At 46.3% G+C, this 21807-nt stretch overlaps 1 protein-coding gene across 1 annotated transcript in view; it reads right to left on the bottom strand.

Moving 5' to 3' along the window:
• The window catches only part of LOC132815006 (disintegrin and metalloproteinase domain-containing protein 12-like), a gene marked incomplete at its 3' end in the record, with an annotated part of 130937 nt that extends 109733 nt beyond the window's left edge, over nucleotides 1-21204 (bottom strand). Inside the window, exons 1-2 of the mRNA XM_060823623.1 lie at nucleotides 20884-21204; nucleotides 6411-6520 (exon numbers count right to left, since the gene is read on the bottom strand). Coding sequence (XP_060679606.1) covers nucleotides 6411-6520; nucleotides 20884-21100 — 327 coding nt within the window. The remainder of the gene's footprint in view (nucleotides 1-6410; nucleotides 6521-20883) is intronic.
• Nucleotides 21205-21807: the final 603 nt, after the last annotated feature.

Raw genomic sequence — 21807 nt, 5'->3', positions numbered from 1 at the left:
GTTTGATTTGGAATCGGTGACATTATCCACACGGTCATTAACAGCTCAATCAGGACTGCTCTTGTTTTCAATCAATCTTTGTCAGTGACAGTTAACCGTTTCGCTTTCTCTATCAGGGACAGAACAAGCAGGTGGGATGTCCAGTCACCCTCATCCCCCACTGTTTCTCCCTCCCCCCCCCCCTCACCCTCATCTCTTCTGTCCCCCCCCACTCACCCTCATCCCCTCTGTTCCTCTTCCCCCACTCACCCTCATCCCCTCGGATCCCCTTCCCCCACTCACCCTCATCCCCTCTGTTCCCCCCCCACCACCCTCATCCCCTCTGATCCCCTTCCCCAACTCACCTTCATCCCCTCTGATCCCCTTCCCCCACTCACCCTCATCCCCTCTGTTCCTCTTCCCCCACTCACCCTCATCCCCTCGGATCCCCTTCCCCCACTCACCCTCATCCCCTCTGTCCCCCTCACCCTCATCCCCTCTGTTCCCCACTCCCTAGTCACCCTCTCTGCTTCCCCTCCCAACTCGCCATCATCCCCTCTGATTCCCCCTCCCCCACTCACCCTCATCCCCTCTGATCCCCCTCCCCCACTCACCCTCATCCCCTCTGTCCCCCTCCCACTCATCCTCATCCCCTCTGATCCACCTCCCCCACTCACCCTCATCCCCTCTCTCCCCCTCCCACTCACCCTCATCCCCTCTGTCCCCCCCCCAGTCACCCTCATCCCCTCTGTTCCCCTCCCAGTCACCCTCATCCCCTCTGTCCCCCTCCTCCCAGTCACTCGCATTGCGAGAGGCGTTTGCAAATGTTGTTGTTTCTGCAAACACCACAAGGCTGGACCATGAGGGGGGTGTATGTTAAACTAGACATACCTGCACAAACATCGACAAATAGCTGTATCTTGCTTCTGCAAAAATTGCGAGGCGGAATCATGGGGGTGTATACCAGGAAATAACTAACCGAAAAGGGGGGTGGTCGACTGTACAAACAGATGTACTGACATGACAGTTGCAATTGTCATGCACATAGGGAGTTAGTATGAACAAGATAACCAAATAAGGAATAAAATAAATATTGGGGTGTTGGGGGGGGGGGGGCGACAGGTTTAGAGGAGTTGGAGATGTAAACAGAGGCAGTGTGAAACTCGAGCTTGTGATAGGCTACGCACAACAACGAAAACAACCAACGGGGTAAAAGGGGAGGACCGAGAGACTCAACTGAACCGTATTGCTGATGAAGGGCTTTTGCCTGAAACGTCGATTTCGCTGCACTTTGGATGCTGCCTGAACTGCTGTGCTCTTCCAGCACCACTGATCCAGAATCTGGTTTCCAGCATCTGCAGGCATTGTTTTTACCTGTATAAATTGTAATGTAACCTTCTGATCAGGGTGTCTACATAGAACATAGAAAAATACAGCGCAGTACAGGCCCTTTGGCCTCGATGTTGCGCCGATCCAAGCCCACCTGACCTACACTAGCCCACTATCCTCCATGTGCCTATCCAATGCCCGTTTAAATGCCCATAAAGAGGGGGAGTCCATCACTGCAGGGTATTCCATGAACTCACGACTCACTGAGTAAAGAATCTACCCCTAACATCTGTCCTATACCTATCTCCCCTTAATTTAAAGCTATGTCCCCTTGTAACAGCTGACTCCATACTTGGAAAAAGGTTCTCATGGTCAACCCTATCTAAACCCCTAATCATCTTGTACACCTCTATCATGTCCCCTCTAAACCTTCTTTTCTCCAATGAAAACAGCCCCAAATGCCTCAGCCTTTCCTCATACGATCTTCCTACCATGCCAGGCAACATCCTGGTAAACCTCCTCTGCACCCGTTCCAGTGCCTCCACATCCTTCCTATAGTATGGCGACCGATACTGCACACAATACTCCAGATGCGGCCACACCAGAGTCTTATACAATTGCAACATGACCTCAGGACTCCAGAATCAATTCCTCTACCAATAACAGCCAGTACGCCATATGCCTTCTTCACAGCACTATTTACCTGGGTGGCAACTTTCAAAGATCTGTGTACATGGACACCAAGATCCCTCTGCTCATCCACACTACCAGGTATCCGACTGTGAGCCCAGTACCCCATTTTCTTGTTACTCTTACCAAAGTGAATCACCTCACACTTAGTTACATTGAACTCCATTTGCCACCTTTCTGCCCAGCTCTGCAACTTATCTATATCCCGCTGTAACCTGCCACATCCTTCCTCACTGTCAACAACTCCACTGACTTTCGTATCATCCACAAACTTGCTCACCCAACCTTCTACCCCTCCTCCAGATCATTTATAAAAATGACAAACAGCAATGGTCCCAAAACAGATCCTTGCGGAACACCGCGAGTAACTGCACTCCAAGATGAACCTTTACCATCAACTACTACCCTCTGTCTCCTTTCAGCCAGCCAATTCCTAATCCAAACCTCCAACTCACCCTCAATGCCATACCTCTGTATTTTTTGCAGTAGTCTACCATGGGGAACCTTATCAAACGCCTTACTAAAATCCATATACACCACATGACCTCATCCACCTTCTTAGTCACCTTCTCAAAGAATTCAATAAGGTTTGTGAGGCACGACCTGCCCTTCACAAAACCATGCTGACTATCCTTGATCACATTATTCCTATCCAGATGTTCATAAATTCTATCCCTTACAATTCTCTCTAAGACTTAGCCCACAACAGAAGTGAGACTCACTGGCCTATAGTTACTAGGGTTATCCCTACTCCCCTTCTTGAACAAGGGAACCACATTTGCTATCCTCCAGTCTTCTGGCACTATTCTTGTAGACAACGAGGACATAAAAATCAAGGCCAATGGCTCTGCAATCTCCTCCCTAGCTTCCCAGAGGATCCTAGGATAAATGCCATCAGGCCCAGGGGACTTACCTACATTCACCCTTTCCAGAATTTCCAACACCTACATAGCTCAAAGCCATCCATTCTAATTAATTGTGACTCAATATTCACATCAGCAACAATGTCCTGTTCCTGAGTGAATACTGACGAAAAGTATTCATTCAGTGTCTCCCCAATTTCTTCAGCCTCCACACGCAACTTCCCACTACTATCCTTGGCTGGATCTATTCCTACCCTAGTCATTCTTTTATTCCTGACATACCTATAGAAAGCCTTTGGGTTTTCCCTAATCCTACCAACCAAGGACTTTTCATGTCCCCTCCTTGCTGCTCTTAGCTCTCTCTTTAGATCCTTCCTGGCTACCTTATAACTCTCAATCGCCCCAATTGAACCTTCACGCTTCATCTTTACATAGGCCGCCCTCTTCCCTTTCACAAGGGATTCCAATTCCTTATTAAACCACGGCTCCCTCACACGACCCTTTCCTCCCTGCCTGACTGGTACATACTTATCAAGGACACTCAATAGTTGTTCCTTGAACAAGCTCCACATATCGATTGTGCCCTTCCATGGAAGCCTACTTTTCCAAGCCACGCATCCTAAATCATGCCTCATTGCATCATAATTTCCCTGCCCCCAGCTATAACTCTTGCCCTGCAGTGCACACTTATCCCTCTCCATCACTAAAGTAAAAGTCACCGAGTTGTGGTCACTGTCCCCGAAGTGCTCACCTACCTCCAAGTCTAACACCTGGCCTGGTTCATTACCTAGAACCAAATCCAGTATAGCCTCACCTTTTGTTGGCCTGTCTACATATTGTGTCAGGAAACCCTCCTGCACACATTGGACAAACACCGACCCATCTAACGTAATCGAGCTATAGCTTTCACAGTTGAAAATGTGTTGCTGGAAAAGCGCAGCAGGTCAGGCAGCATCTAAGGAACAGGAAATTCGACGTTTCGGGCATAAGCCCTTCATCAGGAAACGTTGAATCTCCTGTTCCTTGGATGCTGCCTGACCTGCTGCACTTTTCCAGCAACACATTTTCAACTCTGATCTCCAGCATCTGCAGACCTCACTTTCTCTTATAGCTTTCCCAGTCAATATCTGGAAAGTTAAAGTCCCCCATAACAACCACCCTATTACTTTCACTCTTCTCCTGAATCATCCTCGCAATCCTTTCTTCTAAGTCTCTAGGACTATTAGGAGGCCTGTAGAAAACTAATAACAGGGTGACCTCACCTTTCCTATTTCTAACCTCAGCCCAAACTACCTCAGATGGCGAGTCTTCATCCATCGTCCTTTCCACCGCTGTAATACTATCCTTGACAAGCAATGCCACACCTCCCCCTCTCGTACCCCCACCTCTGACCCTAACATTTAAACCCTGGAACCTGCAACAGCCAATCCTGTCTCTGTTCTACCCTTGTCTCCATAATAGCCACAACATCGAAATCCCAGGTACCAACCCACACTTCAAGCCACCTTCCAGTTTACAGGTACCCTCCTTCGAGATCGATGCCTTGTTCCTAACCTCCCTACACTCCAGGTCCTGTACCCTAAAGCTACAGTCCAGGTTCCCATGCCCCTGCAGAGTTAGTTTAAACCCTCCCAAAGAGCACTAGCAAACCTCCCCCCAAGGATACTGGTGCCCCTCAGGTTCAGGTGGAGACCATCCTGTTTATAGAGGTCCCACCTTCCCCAGAAAGAACCCCAGTTGTCCAGAAACCGGAATCCCTCCCTCTGGCACCATACCTGTATCCACGCATTTAACTGTTCTCTCTCCCTATTCCTCGACTCTCTATCACGTGGCACGGGTAACAAACCAGAGACAACAACTCTGTTCGTTCTAACTCTGAGCTTCCAACCTAGCTCCCTGAAAGCCTGCCTGACATCCTCACCCCTCTTCCTACCTATGTCATCTCCTTGTTTGACACCTTTTCTTGCAAAAATGTTTCAATAAATACCTGCTTCGGAATTTGACTCGGAAGTTATTCAACAGTGAGCTTTGTTTCTCACACACATCCTCTCTGTTCCTTCCTCCCCAGTCACCCTCATTCCCTCTGTTCCCCCGCCCTACTCACCCTCATTCCCTCTGTTCCCCCACCCTACTCACCCTCATTCCCTCTGTTCCCCCACCCTACTCACCCTCATTCCCTCTGTTCCCCCACCCTACTCACCCTCATTCCCTCTGTTCCCCCGCCCTACTCACCCTCATTCCCTCTGTTCCCCCACCCTACTCACCCTGATTCCCTCTGTTCCCCCGCCCTACTCACCCTCATTCCCTCTGTTCCCCCACCCTACTCACCCTCATTCCCTCTGTTCCCCCCGCCCTACTCACCCTCATTCCCTCTGTTCCCCCGCCCTACTCACCCTCATCCCCTCTGTTCCCCCGCCCTACTCACCCTCATCCCCTGTTCCCCCACCCTACTCACCCTCATCCCCTGTTCCCCCACCCTACTCACCCTCATCCCCGCTGTTCCCCCACCCTACTCACCCTCATCCCCGCTGTTCCTTCCTCCCCAGTCACCCTCATCCCTGTTCCCTCATCCCTCCTCCCCCACTCACCTTCATCCCTTCTCTTCACCCCACCCCCTCTCATCCTCATCCCCTCTGTTCACTCTCCCCCAGTCATCCTTACCCCATCTGTCCCCCCAAATCTCCCCCTTTTTTTGCCATCCCCCTCTACTTCCCATCTCTTCCTCAACCTTCCCCACCCTGTCCCCCTCCCCACTCAATACGACACTCTCTCTCCCTGCAATCCTCTCTCTCCCCCCCACTTCCCTTTCTCCCCCACACCAAAACCTCTCTTTGTTCTCCAACACCAATCATCTCTCCAATTCTCACACTTCCACCCGTCTCTTTCCCATCTCCCCCACACTCTCTCTCTCTCCCCCCCAACCCCTTCATAGCTCTCCATCTTACCCAAGTACACTCTTGCTGTTCCCCACCTCTGCCCCCTTCCCCCGTCTCTCTCTGTCCCTCCACCCCAACATGTCTCTCTCTCTCTCTCTCCTGTGAGGAGGAAGTGAGGACTGCAGATGCTGGAGGGTCACAGTTCAAAATGTCATGTTGGAAGAGTTGAAACAGGTCAGGCAGCATCCACGGAGCAGGAGATTCAGCTCCACGCCTTTCAAATTCTCTTTCTCCCTGTGACTACCCTCTCTCTGTCCCATCCACTCTTGTCTCTCTCTCTCACTTTTCACCCCTTACACCTCTCTCACTTCGCCCCCAACCTCTCTCTCTCTCTCTCTGCCTCTCTCCCTCTCGCCTCCGCACCCTCTCTCTCTACCCTCGCAAAACTTTTCCTTCTCTTCCGCCACCACGCATCAAGCCCTGTCTTTCGCCTCCCCCGCCTCCTCCGAAACCCTTCAACCCACCACCCTGCCTCTCTCTGTCTTTCTCTCTCAGCCCTACATGCCCAATCAGTAACAGAGGATTTGTTGGCTGGGTGCCAATGTCACAGCTACAGCAGTGGGTTAGAGTGAGGTGAAGCAATCATCCTGGAGATCTGACTCACAGTCATTACCTGAGGCAGTATGGATATACTCCGCTTCCCTCTTCCTGAAAGCAGCTGGGGGAATACAAACTTATAATCCTTCAGTTCTTCAAGTAACTTTTCCTGATGAAATCGAAAACCTGTTTGAAACACAGGGGCAGAATGAATGACACGTCAACAGCAGTCAGTGCACAGGTTTGGTGTGATTAACCACAACATCATTCATCTGCAGCGTTTAAAGCACAAATGTATAAGATGGCAACAGTAACTGGGCCTACAGTCAGTTGAACACACAACTCACAACTGCCTGCCTTCATTCCCTTTCCTTCTCATACTCGATCAGCCTGTTCTGCTCACACACCTGCTCCTGCCCGACTGAACTCATCTCTACCTACCTCGACACTGTCCTATCCCCCCTAGTCTAGGGAAACTCCCCACCTATATTCGAGACAGCACCCACGCCCTCCACCTCCCCCAAGACTTCCGTTTCCCCGGTCCCCAACGCCTCATCTTCACCATGGATATCCAATCCCTCTACACCTCCATCCGCCATGACCAGGGCCACCAAGCCCTCCGTTTCTCCCTCTCCTGACGTCCCCAACAGTACCCTTCCACCAACACTCTCATTAATTTGGCCGAACTGGTCCTCACCCTTAACAATTTCTCCTTTGGATCCTCCCACTTCCTCCAGACCAAAGGGGTAGCCATGGGCACACGTATGGGCCCCAGCTATGCCTCTCTCTTTGTTGGCTCCGTAGAACAGTTGATCTTCCGTAGTTACACCGGCACCACTCCCCACCTCTTCCTCCGCTACATTGATGACTGCATTGGCGCCACCTCTTGCTCCCACGAGGAGGTTGAGCAATTCATCAACTTCACCAACACATTCCACCCTGACCTTAAATTTACCTGGACCATCTCTGACACCTCCCTTCCCTTCCTGGACCTCTCCATCTCCATTAATGATGACCGACTTGACACTGACATTTTTCACAAACCCACCGACTCCCACAGCTACCTGGATTACACCTCCTCCCACCCTACCTTTTGCAAAAATGCCATCCCGTATTCCCAATTCCTCCGCCTCTGCCGTATCTGCTCCCAGGAGGACCAGTTCCACCACAGAACACACCAGATGGCCTCCTTCTTTAGAGACCGCAATTTCCCTTCCCACGTGGTTAAAGATGCCCTCCAACGCATCTCGTCCACATCCCACACCTCCGCCCTCAGACCCCACCCCTCCAACCGTAACAAGGACAGAACGCCCCTGGTGCTCACCTTCCACCCTACAAACCTTCGCATAAACCAAATCATCATTTCCGCCACTTTCAAAAAGACCCCACCACCAGGGATATATTTCCCTCCCCAACCCTTTCCGCCTTCCGCAAAGACTGTTCCCTCCGTGACTACCTGGTCAGGTCCACGCCCCCCAACGACCCACCATTCCAGCCTGGCACCTTCCCCTGCCACCGCAGGAACTGTAAAACCTGTGTCCACACCTCCTCCCTCACCTCCATCCAAGGCCCTAAAGGAGCCTTCTACATCCATCAAAGTTTTACCTGCACATCCACTAATATCATTTATTGTATCTGTTGCTCCTGATGGGGTCTCCTCTACATTGGGGAGACTGGATGCCTCCTAGCAGAGCGCTTTAGGGAACATCTCCGGGACACCCGCACCAATCAACCACACCGCCCCGTGGCCCAACATTTCAACTCCCCCTCCCACTCTGCTGAGGACATGGAGGTCCTGGGCCCCCTTCACCGCCGCTCGATCACTACCAGACGCCTGGAGGAAGAACGCCTCATCTTCCGCCTCAGAACACTTCCACCCCAGGGCATCAATGTAGACTTCAACAGTTTCCTCATTTCCCCTTCCCCCACCTCACCCTGGTTCCAAACTTCCAGTTCAGCACTGTCCCCATGACATGTCCGGACTTGTCTGACCTGCCTAGCTCCTTTTCCACCTATCCACTCCACCCACTCCTCCCTGACCTATCAACTTCATCTCCTCCCCCACTCACCCATTGTACTCTATGCTACTTTCTCCCCACCCCACCCTCCTCTAGCTTATCTCTCCATGCTTCCAGCTCACTGCCTTTATTCCTGAAGGAGGGCTTTTGCCCGAAACCTCGATTTCGCTGCTCGTTGGATGCTGCCTGAACTGCTGTGCTCCTCCAGCACCACTGATCCAGAATGAATTAAAACAACTCCCCCAGCCCAGTGTTTATATACCACAGTAATATTGTGACATCCCCCTCCAGCCCAGTGTTAATATCCCACAGCAATTTTATAACACGCACCCAGCCCATTGTTTACATACCACAGTATTTTTATAACATCCCCCTCCAGCCCAGTGTTTATATACCACAGTAATTATATAACACTCCCCCAGCCCAGAGTTTATACACCACAGTAATTTTATAACACTCCCCCAGCGCAGTGTTTACATACCACAGTAATTTTATAACACTCCCCCAGCCCAGTGTTTATATACCACAGGAATATTATAACACTCCCCCATCCCAGTGTTTATATACCACAGTAATTTTATAACACTCCCCCTCCAGCGCAGTGTTTATATACCACAGTAATTTTATAACACGCCCCCATCCCAGTGTTTATATACCACAGTAATTTTATAACAGCCCCCTCCAGCACAATGTTTACATACCACAGTAATTTAATAACATTCCCGAGCGCAGTGTTTACATACCACAGTAATTTTATAACACTCCGCCTGTCCTGTGTTTATATACCACAGTAAATTTAGAACACTCCCCCAGCCCAGTGTTTATATATCACAGTAATTTTATAACACTCCCCTCCAGTCCAGTGTTTATATACCATTGTAATTTTATAACACTCCTCCAGCCCAGTGTATACATACCACAGTAATTTTATAACACTCCCCCAGCCCAGAGTTTATACACCACAGTAATTTTATAACATTCCCCCAGCGCAGTGTTTACATACCACAGTAATTTTATAACACTCCCCCAGCCCAGTGTTTATATACCACAGGAATATTATAACACTCCCCCATCCCAGTGTTTATATACCGCAGTAATTTTATAACACTCCCCCTCCAGCGCAGTGTTTATATACCACAGTAATTTTATAACACTCCCCAGCCCAGTGTTTACATACCACAGTAATTTTATAACATACCCCTCCAGCCCAGTGTTTATATACCACAGAAATTTTAAAACACACCCCCAGCCCAGTGCATATATACCACAGTAATTTTATAACACCCCTCCAGCCCAGTGTTTACGTACCACAGTAATTTTATAACACTCCTCCAGTCCAATGTTTATATACCACAGTAATTTTATAACAGCCCCCTCCAGCCCAATGTTTACATACCACAGTAATTTAATAACATTCCCGAGCCCAGTGTTTATATACCACAGGAATTTTATAACACTCCCCCACCAGCTCAGTGTTTATATACCACAGTAATTTTATAACAGCCCCCTCCAGCCCAATGTTTACATACCACAGTAATGTAATAACATTCCCGAGCCCAGTGTTTATATACCACAGGAATTTTATAACACTCCCCCAGCCCAGTGTTAATATCCCACAGTAATTTTGTAACACTCCCTCAGCCCAGTGTTTACATACTACAGTAATTTAATAACACTCCCCCAGCCCAATGTTTATATACCACAGTAATGTTATAACATTCCCGAACCCAGTGTTAATATACCACAGGAATTTTATAACACCCCTCCAGCCCAGTGTTTATATACCATAGTAATTTTATAACACTCCCACAGCCCAGTGTTTATATATCACAGTAATGTTATAACACTCCCCTCCAGCCCAGTGTTTATATACCATAGTAACTTTTTAACACTCCTCCAGCCCAGTGTATGCATACCACAGTAATTTTATAACACGCCCCCATCCTAGTGTTTATATACCACAGTAATTTTATAACACTCCCCCAGCCCAGTGTGTATATACCACAGTAATTTTATAACACTCCCCCAGCCCAGTGTTTACATACCACAGCAATTTTATAACACCCCTCCAGCCCAGTGTTTACATACCACAGTAATTTTATAACACTCCCCCACCAGGTCAGTGTTTATATACCACATGAATTTTATAACAGCCCCCTCCAGCCCAATGTTTACATACCACAGTAATTTATAAACATTCCCGAGCCCAGTGTTTATATACCACAGGAATTTTATAACACTTCCCCAGCCCAGTGTTAACATCCCACTGTAATTTTATAACACTCCCCAGCCCAGTGTTTACACACCACAGTAATTTTATAACACTCCCCCAGCCCAGCATTTACATCCCACAGGAATTTTATAACACTCCCCAAGCCCAGAGTTTAAACACCACAGTAATTTTATAATACTCCCCCAGCCCAGTGTTTACATACCACAGTAATTTTATAACACTCCCCCTGTCCAGTGTTTACATACCACAGTAATTTTATAATACTCCCCCAGCCCAGTGTTTACACACCACAGTAATTTTATAACACTCCCCCAGCCCAGTGTTTACATACCACAGTAATTTTATAACACTCCCCCACCAGATCAGTGTTTATATACCACATGAATTTTATAACAGCCCCCTCCAGCCCAATGTTTACATACCACAGTAATTTAATAACATTCCCGAGTCCAGTGTTTATATACCACAGTAATTTTATAACAGTCCCCCAGCCCAGTGTTTACATACCACAGTAATTTTATAACACTCCCCTCCAGCCCAGTGTTTATATACACAACAGTAATTTTATAACACTCCACCAGCCCAGTGTTTACATACACACAGTAATTTTATAACACTCCCCCAGCCCAGTGTTTACACACCACAGTAATTTTATAACCCTCCCCCAGCCCAGTGTTTACATACCACAGTAATTTTATAACACTCCCCGCCAGCCCAGTGTTTATATACCACAGTAATTTTATAACACTCCCCACCAGATCAGTGTTTATATACCACATGAATTTTATAACAGCCCCCTCCAGCCCAATGTTTACATACCACAGTAATTTAATAACATTCCCGAGCCTAGTGTTTATATACCACAGTAATTTTATAACACTCCACCAGCCCAGTGTTTACATACCACAGTAATTTTATAACACTCCCCTCCAGCACAGTGTTTATACACCACAGTAATTTTATAACACACACACTCCACTGCAGTAATTTTATAACACTCCCCCAGCCCAGTGTTTATATACCACAGTAATTTTATAACACTCCCCCAGCCCAGTGTTTATATACCACAGTAATTTTATAACACTCCACCAGCCCAGTGTTTACATAGCACAGTAATTTTATAACACTCCCCTCCAGCACAGTGTTTACACACCACAGTAATTTTATAACACACACTCTCCACTGCAGTAATTTTATAACACTCCCCCCCAGCCCAGTGTTTATATACCACAGTAATTTTATAACACTCCCCCAGCCCAGTGTTTGTATCCCACAGTAATTTTATAACACTCCCTCATCCCATTGTTTACATACACAACAGTAATTTTATAACATTCCCCTCCAGCCCAGTGTGTATATACACCGCAGTAATTTTATAATACTCCTCCAGCCCAGTGTTTACATACCACAGTAATTTTATAACATTCCCGAGCCCAGTGTTTATACACCACAGTAATTTTATAACACTCCCCCAGCCCAGTGTTAATATCGCACAGTAATTTTATAACACTGGGCTGGGGGGGTGTTATAAAATTACTGTGGTATATAAACACTGGGCTGGGGGAGCGTTTATATACCACAGTAATTTCATAACATCCCCCAACAGCTCAGTGTTTATATACCACACTAATATTATAACACACCCCCAGCCCAGTGTATATATACCGCAGTTATTTTATAACACTCTCCTCCAGCCCAGTGTTTTCATACCACAGTAATTTTATAACACTCCCCTCCAGCCCAGTGTTTATATACCACAGTAATTTTATAAAACTCCCCTCCAGCCCAGTGTTTAAATACCGCAGTAATTTTATAATACTCCCCCAGCCCAGTGTTTACATACCACAGTAATTTTATAACATTCCCGAGCCCAGTGTTTATATACCACAGTAATTTTATAACACGCCCCCATCCCAGTGTTTATATACCACAGTAATTTTATAACACACCCCATCCAGCCCAGTGTTAATATCCCACAGTAATTTTATAACACTCCCCGAGCCCAGTGTTTACATACCACAGCAATTTTATAACACTCCCCCAGCCCAGTGTGTATATACCACAGTAATTTTATAACACTCCCCCAGCCCGGTGTTTACATACCACAGCAATTTTATAACACTCCCCCAGCCCCGTGTTTACATACCACAGTAATTAAATAACACTCCCCCAGCCCAATGTTTACCTACCACAGTAATTTTATAACATTCCCGAGCCCAGTGTTTATATACCACAGTAATTTTATAACACGCCCCCATCCCAGTGTTTATATACCACAGTAATTTTATAACACTCCCCATCCAGCCCAGTGTTTATATACCACAGTAATTTTATAACACCCCCACCAACCCAGTATTTATATACCACAGTAATTTTATAACATCCCCCTCCAGCCCAGCGTTTATACACCACAGTAATTTTATAACACTCCCCCAGCCCAGTGTTTATATACCACAGCAATTTTATAACACGCCCCCATCCCAGTGTTTACATACTACAGTAATTTTATAACACTCCCCAGCCCAGTGTTTACATCCCACAGTAATTTTAACACTCCCCCTCCAGCACAGAGTTTATACACCACAGTAATTTTATAACAGTCCCCCTCGAACACAGAGTTTATACACCACAGAAATTTTATAACACACACCCTCCACCGCAGTAATTTTATAACACTCCCCCAGCCCAGTGTTTATATACCACAGTAATTTTATAACACTCCCCCAGCCCAGTGTTTGTATCCCACAGTAATTTTATAACACCCCCCCAGCCCAGTGTTTATATACCACAGTAATTTTATACCACTCCCCCATCCCATTGTTTACATACCACAGTAATTTTATAACATTCCCTTCCAGCCCAGTGTGTATATACACCGCAGTAATTTTATAATACTCCTCCAGCCCAGTGTTTATATACCACAGGAATTTTATAACACTCCCCCAGCCCAGTGTTTGTATCCCACAGTAATTTTATAACAACCCCCAGCCCAGTGTTTACATACCACAGTAATTTTATAACACTCCCCCAGCCCAGTGTTTATCTACCACAGTAATTTTATAACACTGGGCTGTGGGAGTATTATAAAATTACTGCGGTGTATACACACACTGGGCTGGAGGGGAATGTTATAAAATTACTGTGGTATGTAAACAATGGGATGGGGGAGTGGTATAAAATTACTGTGGTATATAAACACTGGGCTGGGGGGGGGAGTGTTATAAAATTACTGTGGTATATAAACACTGGGCTGGGGGAGCGTTTATATACAACAGTAATTTTATAACATCCCCCACCAGCTCAGTGTTTATATACCACACTAATATTATAACACACCCCCAGCCCAGTGTATATATACCGCAGTTATTTTATAACACTCTCCTCCAGCCCAGTGTTTACATACCACAGTAATTTACTAACACTCCCCTCCAGCCCAGTGTTTATATACCACAGTAATTTTATAACCCTCCCCCAGCCCAGTGTTTATATACCACAGTAATTTTATAACACTCGACCTCCAGCCCAGTGTTTACATACCACAGTAATTTAATAACACTCCCCTCCAGCCCAGTGTTAAAATACCATACTAATTTTATAACAATTCCCAGCCCAGTGTGTACATTCCACAGTAATTTTATAACACATCCCCACCAGCCCAGTGTTGATATACCACAGTAATTTTATAACACCCCCCTCCAGCTCAGTGTTTACACACCACAGTAATTTTATAACACTCCCCCAGCCCAGTGTTTACACACCACAGTAATTTTATAACACTCTCCCAGCCCAGTGTTTACATACCACAGTAATTTTATAACACCCCCCCAGCCCAGTGTTTACATACCACAGTAATTTTATAACACCCCCCTCCAGCTCAGTGTTTACACACCACAGTAATTTTATAATACTCCCCCAGCCCAGTGTTTACACACCACAGTAATTTTATAACACCCCCCTCCAGCTCAGTGTTTACACACCACAGTAATTTTATAATACTCCCCCAGCCCAGTGTTTACACACCACAGTAATTTTATAACACCCCCCCAGCCCAGTGTTTACATACCACAGTAATTTTATAACACCCCCCTCCAGCTCAGTGTTTACATACCACAGTAATTTTATAACACCCCCCTCCAGCTCAGTGTTTACACACCACAGTAATTTTATAACACTCCTCCAGACAAGTGTTTACATACCACATTAAATTTATAACATCCCCCTCCAGCCCAGTGTTTATATACCACAGTAATTTTATAACATCCCCCTCCAGCCCAGTGTTTATATACCACAGTATTTTTATAACACCCCACAGCCCAGTGTTTACGTACCACAGACATAGACAAAGTAGATTCCTTGGGGTGGGGGAGAGGGGTTTAGGGTGAGAGGGGAAAGATATATATAACAAAAGGAGACACCTAATGGGCACAGAGGGTGGTGCATGTATGGAATGAGGAAGTGGAGGAGGTTGGTACAATTACAACATTTAAAATGCATCTGAATGGGTATATGAATGGAAAGGGTTTGGAGGGACATGGGCCGGGTGCTGGCAGGTGGGACGACATGGATGAGTTGGACTGAAGGGTCTGTTTCCATGTTGTCCATCTCTCTGACTCTGACCTGCTGGACGAGCCTGACCAAAACTATCAATATAGCTCTCAGGAAATATTATGGAGCATCCTTCTCTACTTTGGCTACACCACCAAGTTTGTCACCACCCTTCCCCTGCTCCACGATGACATGGCAAATGGCTCCACTCGCCCATTCCCCCGACCAGTTCGGATCGGTGTCGAGCCCCAACACTCTTGATCAACCTCATTGCAACGCTTCACCTCACCACCGATAAACTCCCCGCTGGAGTGGAGCTAACTGACAGGACCAGCAGGAAATTATTCAACCTCCACTGTCTTCAAACCAAAATCAAACTCACCCCAACCATTGAGCCGCAGTACACAGATGATGCTTGTGTAGGTGCAGTGTCAGAGGATGTCCTCCAGACCATCATCAGCACCTTTATACAGCACAGGTCTCATCCTGAACATCCACAAGCCAAAGATCCTTCATCAATCTGGCCTGGCATTGCATAGCAAACCCCTGATCATCAAGATCCATAGAGGCACGCCTTAGACAATGTCGACCACTTCCACTACCTCAGGAGTGTCCTATCGGCCAAAGTAGCTCCTGATGAAGTGATCCAGCACCACCCTGTAGTCTGCTCGCACAGCCCTTGGCCACCTGAGAAAAAGGGTGTCTGCGTTCAACAACATCAGAGTTTACAGAGCTGTGGTGCTGCCCTCCTACATGGCTCTGTGAAGTGGACTGTCTACAGCAGACCCATCAAAGCATTGGAGCAATGCCACCGAGGCTACCTCCGCAAGATCCTGGAAATCCGCTGGGAAGAAAGACACACCAACACCAGAGTCCTTGACCAGGCCAACATCCCAGTGTTGAGGCACTGACCCACCTCACCCTCCTTGATTAGCTATGGTGGGCTGAACACAACATCTGCATGACTGACATGAAACTCTTCAAGCATTAGCTCTACTCCCAGCTTTGAAATGGCACAAAGGTCCATGGTGGACAGAAGAACTGCTTCAGTGATACCCTCAAAACCTCACTGGAGAGGTATGGCATTTACATCAATGCCTGGGAATCACTGACTCAAGACCATCCAAAATGGAGGAAGAGCCATCCACGACAGTGTCAAGCACCTTGAGATTTGCTGTGAGGAAAACTGGATGTAGGCAGAACCCTGAAAGGAGCACGCTTCCACACCAGTGCCGCATGCACCCATTCCCATGGCCACCACCTGCTCCAAGTGTAGCAGAGCCTGGAGTCACCATTTCAGTCTGTACAGCCACCTAGAGACTCATCCTGAGAGAGTGTCTGTGAGGAATTGGCAACGATGATGAAGATGATAATGATTACAGCACAAACTGAGGTCATTCAGACCATTGTGTCTGCAGCAATTAACAAAGATCTGACAATACATTGATCCTATCTTACAGTTACAGCCCTGGAGAATTACAGAACATAGAACAGTACAGTACAGGCCCTTCGGCCCACAATGTTGTGTCGAGCATTTATCGTAATCGCAGACCAACCTAACCTACACACCCCTCAATTTATGCTGTCCATGTGCTTGTCCAGCAGTCACTTCAATGTCCCTAATGTCCCTGACTCTACTCCCACCACTGGCAGTGCATCCCACACACCCACCACTCTCAGTGTAAAGAACCTACCTCTGACATCTCCCCTATAACTTCCTCCAATCACCATAAAATGATGACCCCTTGTGACAGCCATTTCTGCCCTGGGGAAAAGTCTCTGGCGATCTACTGTATCGATGCCTCTCATTACCTTGTACACCTCTATCAGGTCACCTCTCTTCCTGCTTCTCCCCAGTGTGAAAAGGCTGAGCTCACTCAAACCTCTCTTCGTAAGACAGGCTCTCCAGTCCAGGCAGCATCCTGGGAAATCTCCTCTGTGCAGAATGTTCCAAGTGTGGTCTAACCAGGTCTGCAGCAAAACCTCGCAGCTCTTAAACTCGATCCCCTGTTCATGAAAGGCAGAACATCACATGCCTGAACAACCCTATCAACATGGGTGATAACTTTGAGGGATCTATGTATGTGGCCTCCAAGATCCCTCTGTTTCTCCACACTGACAAGAATCCTATCTAACCCTGTATTCAACATTCAAATTCCACCTTCCAAAATGAATCACTTCATATTTATCCAGGTTGAACGCTATCTGCCACTTCTCAGCCCAGCTCTGCATCCTGTCAATGTCTTGTTGTAGTCTGCAACAGCACTCGACACGATCTATAACACCACCAACCTTTGTGTCATTGGCAAACTTACTAACCCACACTTCTTCACTTCTTCAACCAAGTCATTTATTAAAACTACAAAGAGCAGAGGCTCAAGAACAGATCCCTGTGGGACACCAATGGTCACCGACCTCCAGGCAGAATACTTTCCATCCACTACCATTCGCTGTCTTCTTTCACCCAGCCAGATTTCCCTGTATCCCATGCCTCCTAACTTTCTGAATGAGCATACCCTGGGGAACCTTTTCAAATTCCTGAAGAAGGGCTTATACCCAAATGTCGATTCTCCTTCTCCTTTGATGCTTCCTGACCTGCTGCACTTTTCCAGCAACACATTTTTAAGAACCTTTTCAAATGCCTTACTAAAATCCAAATACACCATATCCACTGTTCTACCTTTGTCAACTTGTCTCGTCATATCCTTCAAGAATTCAATAAGGCTTGTGAGGCATGACCTGCCCTCACAAAGCCATGCTAACTATCTCTGATCAAACTGTATTTTTCCAAATGGTCATAAATCCCATCTTTCAGAATCATGTCCAGTACCTTGCTTCCCACTGATGTAATATTGACTGGTCTGTAATTCCCAGGGATTTCCCTATTCCCTCTGTTGTAAAGAGGAACAACATTCACCTCCCTCCAATCAGCCAGAACTACTCCTATGGAGAGTGAGGATGCACTCTCATTCCTCACTTCCCGTCATAACCTTGGGTATATCTGGATAATTCTTGGATATGTTACAACAGGATCTCGATTAATTGGGACAATTGTCTGAGAGTTGGCAGGTGGAGATTAATTTAGATAAATGATGTATTGTATTTTGGATAAACAGACTAGAACAGGACTAATACAGCTGGTGATAGCACCTTCAACAGTGTCATCAAACAGAGAGATGTGGAGGTTCAGGTTCATAGTTCTTTTCAGAGTTGCACCACAGGTAGACAGGGTGATTCAGGTGGTTAGCACACATGCCATCATTGCTCAGACCACTAAGTATAGGAGTATGGAAGTTATTGAGATTGTACAGGACATTGCTGAGGCCAATTTTGAAATACTGTGCACTGTTCTGATCACCCTGCTGTCGGAAAGTTATTAAATTAGGAGAGGGCTCAGAAAATATTTAGCAGGATATTGCCAGGACTGGAGGGTTTGAGATATAAGGGGAGGCTGAATAGGCTGAGACTGTCTTCACTGGAGCATAGCAGTTTGAGGGGTGACCTTATTGAGGGCGATAGAAAAGGTGAATAGCAAAGATCTTTTCCCAAGATTTGGAGAAGCCGGTGTTGGACTGGGGTGTCCAAAGTGACCGCCATTGCACTATACACACACACACACACACACACTCACAGGCATCCTCTCACAGACTTTACACACACATACACTCTCTCTTACACAGACACTCATAACCCCCCACCCCAGACAAACACAGACACGTAGACACAAAAACATGTATAAAGTCCCACATAGGAGGTTAGTGAGCAAAATCAGGGCGCATGGTATTGGGGGCAAAGTACTGACTTGGATTGAAAGTTGGTTGGCTGACAGGAAACAAAGAGTAGTGATAAACGGCTCCATTTCGGAATGGCAGGCAGTGACCAATGGGGTACCGTAGGGACCGCAGCTTTTTACAATATGTATTTATGATATAGAAGATGGTATTAGTAATAACATTAGCAAATTTGCTGATGATACTAAGCTGGGTGGCAGGGTGAAATGTGAGGAGGATGTTAGGAGATTACAGGGTGACCTGGACAGGTTAGGTGAGTGGGCAGATGCATGGCAGATGCAGTTTAATGTGGATAAATGTATGGTTATCCACTTTGGTGGCAAGAACAGGAAGGCAGATTACAGCCTAAATGGAATCAATTTAGGTCAAGGGGCGGTACAGAGAGATCTGGGTGTTCTTGTACACCAGTCAATGAAGGTAAGCATGCAGGTACAGCAGGTAGTGAAGAAGGCTAATAGCATGCTGACCTTCATAACAAGAGGGATTGAGTATAAAAGCAAAGAGTTCTTCTGCAGCGGTACAGAACCCTGGTGAGACCACACCTGGAGTATTGTGTGCAGTTCTGGTCTCCAAATTTGAGGAGAGACATTCTGGCTATTGAGGGAGTGCAGCTTAGGCTCATGAGGTCAATTCCTGGAATGGCGGGATTACCTTACGCTGAAAGACTGGAGAGACTGGGCTTGTATACCCTTGAGTTTAAAAGACTGAGAGGGGATATGAATGAGACATATAAGATTATGAAAGGATTGGACACTCTGGAGGCAGGAAACATGTTTCCGCTGATGGGTGAGTGCCGAACCACAGGACACAGCTTAAAATACAGGGTAGACCATTTAGGACAGAGATGAGGAGAAACTTCTTCACCCAGAGAGTGATGCCTGTGTGGAATGCTCTGCCCCAGAGGGCAGTGGAGGCCCAGTCTCGGGATTCATTTGAGAAAGAGTTGGATAGAGCTCTCAAGGATAGTGGAATCAAGGGTTATGGAGATAAGGCAGGAACAGGATACTGATTAAGGATGATCAGCCATGATCATATTGAATGGTGGTGCAGGCTCGAAGGGCAGAATGGCCTACTCCTGCACCTATTGTCTATTATAAAACCCACATGCACACATACACACTTACATTTGTGGGATGAATTTGTACTTGCACAGTTACACTGTATTTTGCTCAAAAACTGCATGAATCCATGTCAGACTCTGTTAACTCACTTTTTTAGATTAGAATCAGTCTAAAAATTATTGCACAGACAGGGAACACAGGGGCTAACACCTACAATATCTTAACATCTTATTTGGCTGACACCAATTGTTACAGTTAACCTGAGAATGTAACTTTTAAAAAAGGTTTTACGATTCATATATGAAAGAAGTGAAACTATCATGGTCATTCTAACAGATGAGAGACTCAACAAACAGTCAAGGTATTGTTCAATGTATAATTTCAGTTACATCACACTAAACTTTTGCTCTAAATTGTGTCTTACAATCATGTCCTCCACTATCACCTGATGAAGGAACGTCGCTCCGAAAGCTAGTGCTTCCAATTAAACCTGTTGGACTATAACCTGGTGTTGTGGGATTTTTAAACTTTTCTGAAGGGTGGGAAAGTTAAAAGTATGGGATATATTTTTAAGGCAAGGAGAAAAATATTTAAAAGGGATCTGAGGGACAACATTTTTTCACATATGGATATGGGAGGAAGTGGTAGATTCAGGTACTTTTACAATATTTAAATGACATTTAGATCAATACATGGACAGGAAAGATTGAGAGTGATTTGGGCCAAACAGAGGCAAATGGAACTAATTTAGTTTAGGGAAACTTGACACAGGCCAGTTGGACCAAAGGGTCTTGTTTGCAAGCTGTATGACTCTGACTCTATAATTCATGATGAACAGCTTCTTCAGGAATTGTGGAAAAATGACACTACTGAGAGGATTATCCAGACTGATCTTCCTCACCTGAGGCAGTTCCTTGTCCACGTGAAGTAGCTCCTTTAATCTTGGTCTCCCAGCCAGCTCCTGGTGAATGACTGGTGGGTCTGTTACTGGGGACAGTGAACACAGTTCCATCTCCACGATTCTCATTGTCAACAGCAGATTCTTCATTCTCTGCTGCTGAAAGATTTAAAACCTGGCACCAGATCAGAAATACCAAATACACATGGCAGGCAGACATTGTAAATGATGACAACCCTCTGCTCTCCACTTCAAAGTTCTGTCCCTTTGTTAACACGTAGTTTTCTGCCTGTCCTCCTCATTGATCTCTCTTTCCCTTTTCAGTTTCTCTGTGCTTGTGCTCTCAACCTCTCTGTGCCTCAGCTTGTTCCAGAATCTGTGTCATCCTGTGACTCATGTCAGAAATCACTTTGTAACCGCCCCAGCCTTAACCAGGAAGTGGGACGAAGCAAAACACCAAAAGCACCAAGTGACTGAACAAAGTTCCCGAACACCATTTGAGAGAATTCCAGGATTTTGACCCAGTGATAGTAAAGGAACAGTGATATATTTCCAAGTCAGGATGGTGAGTGGCTTGAAGGGGAACTTGCAGCTGGTGGTCTTCCCAAGTACCAGCTGCTCTTGTCCTTTTAGGTGGAAGTGGTTGTGGGTTTGGAAGGTGTTGTCTGGGTGTCACTGAGCAGGTGCTGCTTCATGGGACTATTGATGACCCCTTCCATCACTTTACTGATGATTGAGAGTAGACTGATGGGGTGGGAATTGGCTGGCTTGGAAAATGATTAATGGGATACACCTGTTTATGAAGGGAATGGAGGCAGAAGTGGTTAGTTATAGGCCTGTTACCCTGACCTCAATTTTAGAGTCCATTATTAAGCATGAGATTGTGGAGTACTTGCAAGTGCATGGTGAAATAAGGCTGAGCTGCAA

The sequence above is a fragment of the Hemiscyllium ocellatum genome, unplaced genomic scaffold (genome assembly GCF_020745735.1).
Source record: "Hemiscyllium ocellatum isolate sHemOce1 unplaced genomic scaffold, sHemOce1.pat.X.cur. scaffold_999_pat_ctg1, whole genome shotgun sequence".
Lineage (NCBI taxonomy): Eukaryota > Metazoa > Chordata > Chondrichthyes > Orectolobiformes > Hemiscylliidae > Hemiscyllium > Hemiscyllium ocellatum.
This window is presented reverse-complemented; position numbering and strand designations above follow the sequence as displayed.